The 14,692-nt window shown below is 42.2% G+C and overlaps 1 protein-coding gene across 1 annotated transcript in view; it reads right to left on the reverse strand.

Annotated features, from left to right (window-relative positions):
* The window catches only part of KIF28P, a 75,527-nt gene that overhangs the window by 54,993 nt on the left and 5,842 nt on the right, over nt 1-14,692 (reverse strand). Inside the window, 2 exon segments of the mRNA XM_011955776.1 lie at nt 2,243-2,446; nt 11,788-11,982. Coding sequence (XP_011811166.1) covers nt 2,243-2,446; nt 11,788-11,982 — 399 coding nt within the window.

A 14,692-nucleotide genomic window follows, 5' to 3' on the forward strand; every position in this document is an offset into this window, starting at 1 on the left:
GTGTGTCCGAGTTAAATTCTCTTCCGCCGCGATGGGAAGACAGTAGATAGTTTCCAGTATTGCTTTTGCAGAAGAGAAAAACCAACATTATTTTATTGGTTTGTATTATTATTATTTATGGTCCATGTTTAGAAAGTTAGGCAAAAGTTAAGGAGAATAAGGTTTTATGTGGGGGGGAAGATACTGTGGCTGGGGAGTATGTAGGGGGAACGTAGCGTGGTTGGGGGCATTGGTGTGTCCGAGTTAAATTCTCTTCCGCCGCGATGGGAAGACAGTAGATAGTTTCCAGTATTGCTTTTGCAGAAGAGAAAAACCAACATTATTTTAAAATATGGAGATGGCTATCAGGGCAAACAGTGAAAAGATTGAAGAAAGTAACTGGAGAATACCGGGAAAGGGGAAAGGACGGGCGGGAGACTGTTGGTTTCCATTAAAGCCTTTCAGAACAATTTGAAGTTTGACAGCTTAATTGAAATATAATTCACATACCGTATAATTCACCACCTTTCCATGCAATGGTTTTTAGTATACTCACAGAGCTGTGAAACAGTCAACAACCTAAATTTAGAATGTTTTGTTTACTGACAAAAGAAAACTGTTACTCCCCTTTCTCTACCTTCTCCCCTCCCCTCCCCACAATATCCAGCCCAAGGCAGCTGCCAATTTCTTTTCTATCTCTAGATTTTCTTATCCTGGAAATTTCCTTCAAATGGAATCATACAGTGTGTGGTCTTTTGTCTCCGGCTTCTTGTACTTAGAATGACACGTCCCAGGTTTGTCCACGTTGTCATCTGTTAGAATTTCATTCCTTTTTGACCGGGCGCGGTGGCTCAAGCCTGTAATCCCAGCACTTTGGGAGGCCAAGGCGGGTGGATCACGAGATCAGGAGATCGAGACCATCCTGGCTAACACAGTGAAACCCCGTCTCTACTAAAAAAATATAAAAAAATTAGCCGGGCGTGGTGGCGGCGCCTGTAGTCCCAGCTACTTGGGAGGCTGAGGCAGGAGGATGACGTGAACCCAGGAGGCGGAGCTTGCAGTGAGCCCAGATCGTGCCACTGCACTCCAGCGTGGGCAACAGAGTGAGACTCCATCTCAAAAAAAAAAAAAAGAATTTCATTCCTTTTTAAGGCTGAATTGCCCGTTGTAAGGATAGACCACATTTTATTCAACTGTTCATCAGTGGATGGGCATTAGGCTGCTTCCTCTTAGTGGCTGTTATAAATATGCTGCCATGGAAAATTCATGTACAAGTTTTTGTGTGGACTTGTTCTTTCTCTTGGCTATTTGAGGTTTTAAACTAGACTTGTATTCCTTTGAAAATATTTGAATTAAAAATTAGAGGCTGGGCACAGTGGCTCATGTCTGTAATCCCAGAGCTTTAGGAGGACAAGGAGGAGGGATTGCTTGAGGTCAGGAGTTTGAGACCAGCCTGGGCAACATAGCAAGACCCCATCTCTACAAAATATATAAATCTAAATGAATAAATATTAGAAAGGTACTGAAATGTTAGCGGTAGTTAGGTGATATTATAAATATAAAATTCTCTAACTTGAACATGTTACCATTAATATCAGAAAAATAAGATAAAAAATAATGCAGTATTGCGTTTTCATAACACCAGCTTAAACGGTGCTACCATTTTAGGAAAGCAGAACCATGAACTATGCTTACAGGCATTTGTTGACATTCTCCTGTCATGTTTTAAAGCTAATTCTGTTAATAGTACACTCCATCTTGAAAATATCACCAACGTTCGGTGAATCTAAAATTTGCTCTTGGATCTCGTGTGCTAGAGCAAGTAAAAGGCTATGCTCTGTGTAAAAAACAATTTGAAAACAAAGTAATATTCTTCAGCACTAAAAACATGTTGATTAAGACTAGAATAGAGCCACAGCCTTGGCAGAAGAGGGTGGCAAAGGCAGCCATAGACGTGAGTCGGCTAAGGTTTTGTTTTATAAACCAAATAATAATATCCAATAATAATCCCTGGTTAGTGTTAGCAATTAAGATGTCTGACTCTAGAATACTACACCAGAGTGACTTTCCCTGGATTTGCCTCCATATAACCAGAAAAATCCAACATCTTATTTAGCTGCAACATGATTTTGTAATCATATAAACATTTTGGTATGAAAAACAAACATTATCCTAAAATAGAGATGCTGAGAACGTCCATTTGGGGAAGGGGTTCAGAATGAAAAAATACAATCCCTTAAACAAGGGATTCGAGAATACGTACCTGGTGTTCTTGATTTCTCCGCTAGTTCTCGATTGCTTGAAAGAGCTCTTCACACACAGTTGGAATAATACCCTTGTTTGTGCCAAATCCAATCATGGAATAGCTTTTCCCAGAGTCAGTTTGGCCGTACGCTGGGAGAGTTGCATTATAACCTTGCCAAGCACTGTGCAGGATTCCCCTGCCGAGGTCATGGAAGACATCTCTCTGGAAAGACGACAGGTGGCATGTCCAGCACAGTCAGTAGCACGCAGGGTTGCTCTTCCCTACTTCCTCAGTCCTCCTAAATCCCAATAAACATCCTGGCTTTCAAAAATCCCACCTCAATTCATACCATATGACCTGCTTGAAATACAACCCAGATGCTGGCTGAGAACAGGTGGAGTGAAACTGAAAACAAAGGGATTTGTCGACTTGGAAAACACTGATCATTTACGTTCATGGATCACATCCTGAACTAGCTAATGCCCGTGGGCCACGAAATTGCGGACTTTACAGCCTTGCCAAAACATGGGCCAGGTCTTTAAAATTAAGCAGTTAGATAAAAATGTCAAGGCACAGAAACCAGTCAAAGCATTTTCGACTACTTTATTCGTTAACTCAAACAATAACATCACAATATAGCCACACAAATTTTAGTCCTCTGCTGGTGAAGTCTCCTCTTTTCCTACTTTTTCCAGTGGTTCCAGAACACACACACACACACACACATCCCCCTTTTTTAAGTTAAAATAGAAATGTTTGTGCCCGGCCGGGCGCGGTGGCTCAAGCCTGTAATCCCAGCACTTTGGGAGGCCGAGACGGGCAGATCACGAGGTCAGCAGATCGAGACCATCCTGGCTAACCCGGTGAAACCCCGTCTCTACTAAAAATACAAAAAACTAGCCGGGCGAGGTGGCGGGCGCCTGTAGTCCCAGCTACTCGGGAGGCTGAGGCAGGAGAATGGCATGAACCCGGGAGGCGGAGCTTGCAGTGAGCTGAGATCCAGCCACTGCACTCCAGCCTGGGCGACAGAGCCAGACTCCGTCTCAAAAAAAAAAAAAAAAAGAAAGAAATGTTTGTGCCCACAGTTGCTGGAAGAGAGGGGATGTGGTCTGGCTCCTTTTGCCATCTGGGCTGCGGCCATAGCCTGCAATAGTTCTCTTATTTGAGGCTGTTTCAAAGCGTGTGTTTTTTCCTACTCTCTAATAGCAATGGTAAAGCACTAATCATTAGATATTCCGTTTATTACAATATATACATTTGTATAATTTCTTGTTTCTGGGGAAAATGCACACACCAACGTAGTGTGATTTACCTGAGGACAATCGACAATAACCAACGTGCATGTAATATTTGAGAAAGGGATAAAAATTCTTCCACCAAAAGGGTTAGGGGAGCTCTAGACTTTAAAATGTGGAGTTTCACCAGCAGTTTCCCAGAACACTATGCCCATACTTTTACCAGAAAAATATATTTGTATAACAGATGTTGACTCTACCTTGGAAGCTGTGTGCTAAACCTAACACCTGCCTACCAAGTAAAAGTAACTAGTTTTGCTGTTTGTTTTCTCAGTGCTATGGGAGATTTGGGAAAACGTTTTGTGTGTGTGCTTAATTTTTATGGATTGAAAACTTTAAACAAGTAATACGGGCCGGGCGCGGTGGCTCATGCCTGTAATCCCAGCACTTTGGGAGGCCAAGGTGGTGGATCACCTGAGGTCAGGAGTTCGAAACCAGTCTGGCCCACATGGCGAAACCCCATCTCTGCTAACGTACAAAGTTAGCCGGGCGTGGTGGTGGGTGCCTGGAATCTCTGAGGCAGGAGAATCGCTTGGACCCAGGAGGCAGAGGTTGCAGTGAGCTGAGATTGCACCAGTGCACTCCAGCCTGAGCAACAGAGGGAGACTCTGTCTCAAAAAACAAAACAAAACAAACTCCAGGTGTTGGCAAGGCCACGCTTCCTCAGTAGCCTCTAGAGGAGAAGCCTCCCTTGCCTCTCCCTGGCTTCTGGTGGCTCCCGGCGGTCCTCAGGGCTCCTCCGATCGATGCTGCTTCGCTCCAGTTTGTGTCCATTGCGACGTGGTTCCCTGTGTCCATGTGTCCACACTTCCTCCTCCTTATGAGGACTGGACTTAGGGCTCACTCGAATGCAGTATGGCCTCATCTGCCAAGACCCTGTTTGCACACAGGGTCCCATTCTGAAGTTCTAGATGGACGTGAATTTTGGGGGGTCACTGTTCATCCCATTACAGCACCTTTGTAGAGAATCAGTTGATGATATGTATGAGGGTCTATTTCTGGACACCGTATTCTGTTCCATTGATCCATATATCTACCTTTAAACCAATACCAGGCCGGGTGTGGTGGTTCATACCTGCACCCAGTACTTTGGGAGGCTGAGGCAGATGGATCACCTGAGGTCAGGAGCTTGAGACCAGCCTGGCCAACATGGTGAAACCCCATCTCTACTAAAAATCCAAAAATTAGCCAGGCGTGGTGGCAATACCTGTAATCCCAGCTACTCGGGAGGCTGAGGCAGGAGAATCGCTTGAACCCTCCAGGCTGAAGTTGCAGTGAGCCGAGATCATGCCACTGCACTCCAGCCTGGGGGACAAGAGGGAAACTCCCTCTCAAAAATAAATAAATAATAAATTTTAAAAACCAATACCACACTATCTAGATTACTGTAGCTTTGTGATGGGTTTACATTCGCCAACTTCATTCTCTTTCAAAATAATTTTGGCCACTCTGAGTCCTTTTTACAATTCCATGTAAATTATTGAAATGGTGTATCAGGCCGGGCGCAGTGGCTCACACCTGAAATCCCAGCACTTTGGGAGGCCAAGGCGGGCGGATCACGAGGTCAGGAGATCGAGAGACCACTGTGAAACCCCCTCTCTACTAAAAAAATACAAAAAAAAAAAAACTAGCCAGGCGCGGTGACGGGTGCCTGTAGTCCCAGCTACTCAGGAGGCTGAGGCAGGAGAATGGCGTAAACCCGGGAGGCGGAGCTTGCAGTGAGCTGAGATCGTGCCACTGCACTCCAGCCTGGGCGACAGAGCGAGACTCCGTCTCAAAAAAAAAAAATGGTGTATCAATTTCTACCAAAAATGCCTGCTGGGATTTTGATTGGGATTGCTTTGAATTTGTTGATCAATTTGGCTTCTGAATAATATTGGTTTCTTATTTATTTAAATCTTCCTTTCAGTAATGTTTTATAGTGTTCAATGTACAGTTTTTGCACATATTTTGCTAAATTTATCCTTAAAGTATTTCATGTTTTTGATACTATTGTTCACATTTTAAAATTTCATTTTCCAATTGTTCATCACTGTTGTAGTTTAGAGAAATACTTACTATTCCTTTCTGCATATTGACTTTTCTAAATACACTTATTAACTGTAGTAGCTTTTTTGTTTTGTAGAGCACTGAGGATTTTTATTTTTTACTTTGTTTTGGAGATAAGGTCTCAGTATGTGGCCCAAGCTAGAGTGCAGGTGCTATCCACAGGTGCAATTATAGCCCACGGGAGTCTTGGACTCCTGACCTCAAGTGATCCTTCTGCCTCAGCGGATGTTTTACAGAATCATGTCATCTGCAAAGAGTTTTACTTCTTTTTCTTTTTCTTTTTTGAGATGGAGTGTTCTTCTGTCACCCAGGCTGGAGTGTGGTGACGTGATCTCAGCTCACTGCAACCTCTGCCTCCTGGGCTCAAGTGATTCTCTTGCCTCAGCCTCCTGAGTAGCTGGGATTACAGGCACCCACCACCAAGCCCAGCTATTTTTTTTTTTTTTTTTTTGTATTTTTAGTAGAGACAGGTTTTATCATGTTGGCCAGACTGGTCTTGAACTCCTGACCTCAAGTAATCCACCTGCCTCAGCCTCCCAAAGTGCTGGGATTACAGGTGTGAGCCATCGTGCCCGGCCTTCTTTTTCTTTTCTTTTTTGAGACAGGGTCTCACTCTGTTGTCCAGGCTGAAGTGCAGTGGTGTGATCTCAGATCGCTGCAGCCTCTGCTTTCCCAGGTCAAGCGATTCTCCTGCCTCAGCCTCCTGAGTAGCTGGGATTACAGGCGCGTGCCACCATGCCCAGCTAACGTTTGTATTTTTTGGTAGAGACGGGGTTTCACCATGTTGGCCAGGCTGGTCTCGAACTCCTGACCTCAAGTGATCCTCCTGCCTTGGCCTCCCAAAGTGTTGGGATGACAGGCGTGAGCCATCTGCCCAGCCTACTTCTTCTTTTCAATCGGCATAGTTTTTATTTCCTACCAATGGTCTTTGCCCTGGCTAGAACTTGTAGTGAATGCTGTATAGCAGTGATGGGAACAGACACCCTTAGCTTGCCTGCCATCCTATGAGAACACCTGTTTCACCATCAAACATGATGGAAGCTGCTTTCCAGGCAAGTTCTATTTCTAGGAAACTGCCTCTCATTTCAAGTTTGTTGAGAATTTTGATTGAGGCTTAAATGTTGTCATTCTTTTTACAGTTGATCATATTTTTTCTCCTATATTCTATTCTATATCATGAACTTTAAATGTGAAAACAATTCTACATTCCTAGGAAAGCACCTGCTTGATAATGATTGGGCTTGATTGACAGTGATAGTAATACATTAAGGCTCACCTAACAGATGATTCGATTGTGTTTGCTGAAACTTTGATAATTTTTGTGTCTGTGTTCATGAAAGATAATGGTCTGTAGTGTTTTTGTAATATCTTTGGCACTCTTGTTGTGATACTGGATTCATAAAATGAAATGGGAAGTGTTTACTATGATCTACATTTTTTAAAAAATTCTTTCTTTGGTAGAATTCACCAGCAAAAATATCTAGGACTGGAGTTTCTTTGTGAGGTTTTTCGTTACAAATTCAGTTTATTTAATAGATACAGGACTACTTGAGTCAACTATTTCTTTGCATGAACTTCAGTAGTTTGTGTTCATTTGTTGTTGAATGTATGTTGAATGTATTGGCATTAAGTTGTTCATAATATTTTTAATCATTCTTTTTAAAAAAGGGAGATGGGATCTTGCTGTGTTGCCCAGGCTGGTCTCAAGCTCCTGGCCTCAAGCAATCTCCAGTCTCGGCCTCCCAAAATGCTGGGATTACAGCTGTGACCCACCTGGGCTCCTTATTCCTTTAATGTCCCTAGGATCATTTATGCTCTTGGTATTTGGCTTATCAATTTTTTTGTTGTTTTCCAAGACCCAGTTTTAGGTTTCAGTGTTTTTTCTCTATTTTACTGTTTTTAATTTCATTAATTATCACTTTATCTTTTTTCTTCTTCTGCTTGTTTTATGTTTAATTTGCTGTCTTTTTAAATTCTTAATTGGGAGATTACAATGCCAATTTGAGATGATTATTCTCTAATGTAAGCTTGACTGCTAGAAAACCTCCTCTTAGCTCCATTTGGATGCATCCCACATATGAAAATATATGTGTGTATGTGTGTATGTGTATACATGTGTATGTATATGTGTGTATTTGTATATGTATGTGTGTATGTCTTGTATGTGTGTATACATGTATGTGTATGTGTGTATATGTGTGAATGTGTGTATATGTATTGTGTATGTATGTGTATATGTGTGTATGTGTGTATGTGTGTGTATATGTATATGTGTGTGTTTGTATGTATATGTGTGTATATGTGTGTGTATATGTGTGTATATCTGTGTATCTGTATGTGTGTGTATGTGCGTGTATATGTGTGTGTATACATATGTGTGTGTATATGTGTGTGTATCTGTGTGTGTGTATATTTGTCTATCCTGACTGGATACTCCATGCTTGTTCCACACATTTGACAGGTGTCTTAAGTTGCCTTTTTTTGTCTTTTAAAGATTTTTTTAAACTTATTTTTTTATTATTTTTTTTTCTAATACTGTTTCTGTGGCCTCTTGCTTGTCAGTAGTGTTTTGATTTTCATTCAGTTAAAAAAAAAAGTTTTCTAATTTCCCTAGTGGTTTTCTCTTTAACCAATGGATTATTTAGAAGTCTGTTATTTTCCAAATGCTTGTGAATTTCCCAAATATTTTTCTTCCTAGTTTAACTCCACTGTGGTCAGAAAACATACTTCATATGATTTCAGTCTTTTTTTTTTTTTTTTTGAGACAGGATCTCACTCTTATTGCCCAGTCTGGAGTGCAGTGGTGCAGTCACAGCTCACTGCAGCCTTGACTTTCCGAGCTCGAGCGATCCTCCCACCTCAGCTTCCAAAGTAGCTGGGATGACAGGTGCACACCCCACCATTGTGCACCACCATGCCCCGCTAATTGTTTGTATTTTTAGCAGAGACAGTTTTTCATCATGTTATCCAGGCTGGTCTCAAACTCCTGGGCTCAGGTGATCCACCTGTCTTGGCCTCCCGAGGTGCTAGGATTGTAGGCACACACCACCACACCCAGCCAGTTTCAGTCCTCTTACCCTTACATTTATTGAGACTAGTTTTATGATCTGAAATACTGTCTATCATGGTGCATGTTCTGTGTGTACTTAAAAAGAATATGTGTGCTGTGGTTGGGTGGGAAGTGGTTGACATGTTTTATGATATAATTGTCAATTAGGTTGATGTTATTCTGTTGTTCTGTAATATTACAGAGTTTTGTTTGTCAATTACTGAGATAAGAGTGTTGAAATCACTAAATACAGTTATAGATTTGTCTATTTTTCTATTTCTGTTTTGGCTTTGTGTACTTTAAAGCTCAGTTATTAGATACATACCCATTCGGGTTGGCTATGTCGCCTCAATGAATTATTTCCTCATTATGAAATATTTCTTGTTCTGAAGTCGATGCAATGTGATGTAAATGTATCCTCTAGTTTTTTTTCTTAGTGTTTGCATGCTCTTTTTTTATATGTAAACCAGGTTTTTAAAAAATGCTGTGATACAGAAGCACTTAAACCACCCCCCACCCACTCATACATTTTGAAGACAGATAGAGTTGGATCCTGCTTTTTCTATCTTATCTGATGATCTTTGCTTTTTAATTGGTAATGTTTAGACTATTTATATTTTTTAATCATTGATATAAATTATTGGCATTAAATCTACTATCTTGCTGTTTGTATTCTACTTATCCCCTCTCCTCTGTTTCTAAATCCCAAACATGGCAGGGTAAGAGAGGCACAGAATGTTTTACAGTCCATTTACCTGCACTTGACTCATTAGTTAGTTGTACTTGTTTTATTTATTTATTTCGTACTGATTGCTCTAGGGCACCAGTTCTCACAGTGCATTCCAATGTCTGTGAGATCTTTTCAGGGTGTTTGTAAGTGACACTTCCTTTTGTGATCGGACTAATGTTTGCTTTTTTCATTCTCATCCTCTCATGAGTGTAGAGTGGAGTAACGTGTGCAGTGGGGTTTGCCAGAGGCTCTATAACGTGATTTTAGAGGAGATTCCAGGCAGGGCAGAGAATCAAGCTGTTTCATGGAGTCAAACATTAGAGATTTCAAAACATGGAAAACAGTGCCATTCCCTTCAGTGTTGGCTTGAGTATTATTTTTTGGCCTGGCGTGGTGTTTCACACTTAAGATCCCAGCATTTTGGGAGGCAGAGGCAGAAGGATCATTTGAGCTTAGGAGTTCAAGTTCAAGACCAGGCTCGGCAACAGAGCAAGAACCCATCTCTAAATAAAAATAAAAATAAAAATAGATCGGGCGCGGTGGCTCACGCCTGTAATCCCAGCTCTTTTGGGGGCTGAGGTGGGCAGATGACTTGAGGTCAGGAGCTCGAGACCAGCCCAGCCAACATGGTGAAATCCTGTCTCTACTAAAAATACAAAAATTAGCCGAGTGTGGTGGCACACACCTGTAATTCTAGCTACTTGGGAGGCTGAGGCAGGAGAATCGCTTGAACTCAGGAGGTAGAGGTTGCAGTGAGCCAAGATTGTGCCTCTGCACTCTAGCCTGGGTGACAGAGGGAGAGTCCATCTCAAAATAAATAAATAATAAAAAAAGAAATTTACTTTTCATAAAAATATTTTTATATTATGTATGTTTACTAGTGATGGATTTTTAATGTTTTTATTAACTGATGTTAATAAAACATCACCCTATGTTTGTAATAAACAAACCCTGGGCTCTAGGGCTACAATAGATTTCTTCAAAATATTTTATTTTCAAATATTATATTACTTCCTATATAATGCAAAATCTTAAAAATAATATACTTCTGGTACCTGTCTCCTTTTTCTGGTGTTGTCATATTTTATTTCTGTATTTGTTTTGAATCCCAACAGAATTTATTTTTCTTGCTTTGACAATCAATGCTCTTTCGGAAAGATTCAAAATTAGAAAAAAAAATTTCTTGGGCACAGTGTTCTAGGTTGAGAATTTATTTTCTTTTTTCTGAGGAGGAGTCTCATTCTGTCACCCAGGCTAGAGTGCAGTGGTGCGATCTTGGCTCACCGCAACCTCCATCTCCTGGATTCAAGCAGCTCTCCTGCCTCAGCCTCCCTAGTAGCTGTGATGACAGGCATGTGCCACCATGCCCAACTAGTTTTGTTTTGTATTCTTTGGAGAGATGGGGCTTCACCACGTTGGCCAGGCTGGTCTTGAACTCCTGACTTCAAATGATCTACCTGCCTCGGCCTCTCAAAGTGCTGGGGTTACAGGCGTGAACCACTGCTCCTACCCAAGCTTGAGGACTGCTTTCAACTCTGAAGTCTCTCCCTTGTGTTCTAGCTCACAAAGTTCTGACAATGTATCTGCTGCCATTCTTGTTGTTCCTCCATCTTTTCTCACTTGTTTCTAAGATTTTATCACTGGATTACAGCAACTTAATTAAAATGGGGCTTACTGTGATTTTCCTTATGTGTATTCTACTTAGGACTCATTGCTCTTCTTAGACCTGTGGGTTTATAGTTTCCATCAAATTTGGGAAAATTTCAGCCATCAATTCCTCAAGTATTTCTTGCACACACACCCCCCACCATTTCTTCCGAGACTCCGGTGACGTGTAGAGTTTTAGATTGTCCCACAGGTCACTGAGGCTGTGTTCATTTCCTCCCCAAACTGTTCCTGTTTCTCCTTGTCTATCAAAACTCAGCCTAAACATCATAGCCTTTATTAAACCATTCATCAAATATCCTGTCTAGGTTGAATGACCGCCTCACCTTCGTACCCCATTGTATCCCATACAGCTGATCACGGAACCGGTAACATCTGAGTGCGCTTTTTTTGCCTCTCTTCCCAAACCAAATTGTGAGCAACTTTAAGGCAGAACAGTGCACGGCACATGATAAATGCTCAATAAAACAGAAGTTCTCAGATGCTAAGTGCCTCATATAGTTTCCTTATTTTGCTTATCATATCATGCTGTTTTCGAGGTATGTCAGTACGTTGGCAAATGAACTGATTTGAGTATCTAAAAATTACTTAGGCAATAGCTGTATTTTTGGACCTCATGTTCAGCATAGAAAAGGAGTAAATTTAAAGTCAAATTCTCATATGGAAGCATATATTTATGCTTGTATAAAATTATTGTACTTTCACACTGTGAACACATCATCAAAAATAAAACAACAAAAAACTGACAGTGAAGCTGTGTTTCAAAGCAACTTACCTGGCCTGCAAATTTACTACTAGGATCAGCTGAAATAAGGACACCATCTTTATCCTTTTGAAATCCATCGTGAGACCAATATGCCAGGTCAAAAGTAAATGTCTTCACATGCTCTGGATTCTTAGGGTCCTGTATAGTGGTGGTGGTTCTGGAATGCATGGAAATCACACATTTGCTCCCAGAATTCTTCTCTCTCTACAGTCAAATTACAAATTCAGAGTCAATCATTCCAGTTTCTCTTTGTTATCCAAGTTCGTTGTTTTGCAAGTCTTCATACCTACTAAGAAATTAAGCCAGAAACTTACCCTCCCCTCAGTTTGTTCTCTGTGTTACTTCTAGCAGTTGTTATGACGAGCAGCTGGACTCCCTCGGAATTTTTGAAAGGCTGTCTCTAGTTATGCTAACTTTCTGAGAAGAGCTGGCTCTCTAACACCCAACTATACTAATAACAATAACTACAGTAGTGGAGACTGACTTCCTGCATAACTGGTGAACTCCTCAGCCAAATGAGTGAAAAATTATCAATTAAAAAATGAAAAAAAAAAAACCTTTTAAAACCTCTAGAAATGGTCTTAAGGACAAACAGCATGTGAAGAAACATCTATTCATGGCCAGGTGCAGTGGCTCACACTTGTAATCCCAGCACTTTGGGAGGCAGAGGCAGGCGGATGACTTGAGGTCAGGAGTTCGAGACCAGCCTGGCCAACATGGTGAAACCCCATCTCTACTAAAAATACAAAAATTATCTGGGTGTGGTGGCACACGCCTCTAATCCCAGCTACTCAGGAGGCTGTGGCATAAGAATCGCTTGAACTTGGGAGGTGGAGGCTGTAGCAAGCTGAGATTGCACCATGGCACTCTAGCCTGGGTGACAGAGTGAGATTCTGTCTCAAAAAGAAAAAAAAAAAAAAGCATCTATTCAAGAAAATGTACTAAAATTTGGTAAGAAAAGAGTTTGTGGTGTTTTAAGCAAGATCATTCCTTTCCTTTCCCTTGCCAGTTCAGGAAGGCGGAGAGTCCACTCCAGACGTCTAGAGCCAGTAACACAGGGTTCTGTCTCTGCTCCAGATCCCACCTGGAGGACTTTCTTCCCAGGAAGATCGAGATACTAGCATTTCTCATTCTGCCTCTCTCTACCTGTTCGTGAGGCCAAGTGTCAGGTTAACCGGGGGTCTCCCGTTCATACCCAGCTCCCACGCGAGGAATGGAGGCTCTGTTTGGTTGCAGCATGCTGAGCTTCCTGGAGTACTGACAACTTCTGCCCTGGGTCCTGAGATGGTTGAACAGCAGCGGAGACAGGCTGAGAGGACCTCAGGCTAGGACCCCCCCTCCACGGAGTCCTCTGCTCCTAGAGCAGACGTGTCATCTGAAGAGCAGTTGACCATTGTTCACACATCCGGTTCCAGAGCCCTGGCTTAGAGATTTTGCCTGAGGCGATAATTAGGCCATACAACCCCTGGTGCCTAACATCTCTTCCTACAGGAACTGACTTCATGTGTAACAGACTGGGGAAGTTCAAGCCTAAGGATGCCTCGAGAGTGGTGGAGGTTGGGATGAAAGCAGAGAAGAGAGTCACAGACAAGTAGAAGTGTCTGCCCTCTAACTGGCAGGGATGAGCTGGAGAATAAGATAGTTGGAAGGTCAAAAGGATCAAACGCTGGTTTTAGAAACTATTCCCTTCCAAGGAAGCAGAATTTGATGGGATTCATTTGTAAACCGATTTATACCCCAGGACGTTGTTGAAAACAATAACCAGCCAGCAAAGAGTGAAGTTTAACAGCTGGGCCGGCTGGGCGCAGTGGCTCAAGCCTGTAATCCCAGCGCTTTGGGAGGCCAAGGCAGGCGGATCACGAGGTCAGGAGATCGAGACCATCCTGGCTAACAGGGTGAAACCCCGTCTCTACTAAAAAATACAAAAACTAGCCGGGCGAGGTGGCGGGCGCCTGTAGTCCCAGCTACTCAGGAGGCTGAGGCAGGAGAATGGCGTGAACCCGGGAGGCGGAGCTTGCAGTGAGCTGAGATCCGGCCACTGCACTCCAGCCTGGGCCACAGAGCAAGACTCCGTCTCAAACAAACAAAAAACAAACACAAAAATACATGCCAGGCACAGTGGCTCACGCCTGTAATCCCAGAACTTTGGGAGGCTCAGGAAGGCGGATCACGAGGTCAGGAGTTTGAGACGAGCCTGACCAACGTGGTAAAACCATGTATCTACTAAAAATAAAAAAATTAGCCGGGCGTGGTGGCGGCTCCTGTAATCCCAGTTACTCAAGAAGCTGAGGCAGGAGAATCGCTTGAACCTGGGAGGCAGAGGTTGCAGTGAGCTGACATCACCCCACTGCACTCCAGCCTGGGTGACAGAGCGAGACTCCATCTCAAAAAGAAAAAACAATTACAAACCATTATCTCTTATGAATATGCATGCAAAAATCCTCAACAAAATACTATGAAACTAAATCCAGCAACATATACAAAGAATTGCATACCATGACCAAATGGAATTTATCCTAGGGCTTCAAAGTTGGTTGAACAATGGAAATTACTGTATTAATTGTATTTAAAATTTTCTCTGTATGCATGAAAAAAATATATACATATATATAGAAGCTTTGAGACATTTATTTACTTGCCCACATTACCAGTCATGATTATGTCATGATTATGAGTCGCTACGTCTTATATCTCCTCAGGAAAACATAGCACTATTCACTGTGGCATCCTATGGAAATCTATACTTTATGATGGTTTGATGTCCTGCAGCTCACCAGGGCTATCAGATTCCTAGAGATAGCAAACAACTTGCCTTTCATGTGCAACCCAACCTATCAAAGTCCACATCCCCAACTACCTCCTCTGTCTAACTCCTATACGCCAATCAAAGCCCACATCCCCAACTACCTCCTCT

Source organism: Colobus angolensis, unplaced genomic scaffold, assembly GCF_000951035.1.
Source record: "Colobus angolensis palliatus isolate OR3802 unplaced genomic scaffold, Cang.pa_1.0 Scaffold40, whole genome shotgun sequence".
Lineage (NCBI taxonomy): Eukaryota > Metazoa > Chordata > Mammalia > Primates > Cercopithecidae > Colobus > Colobus angolensis.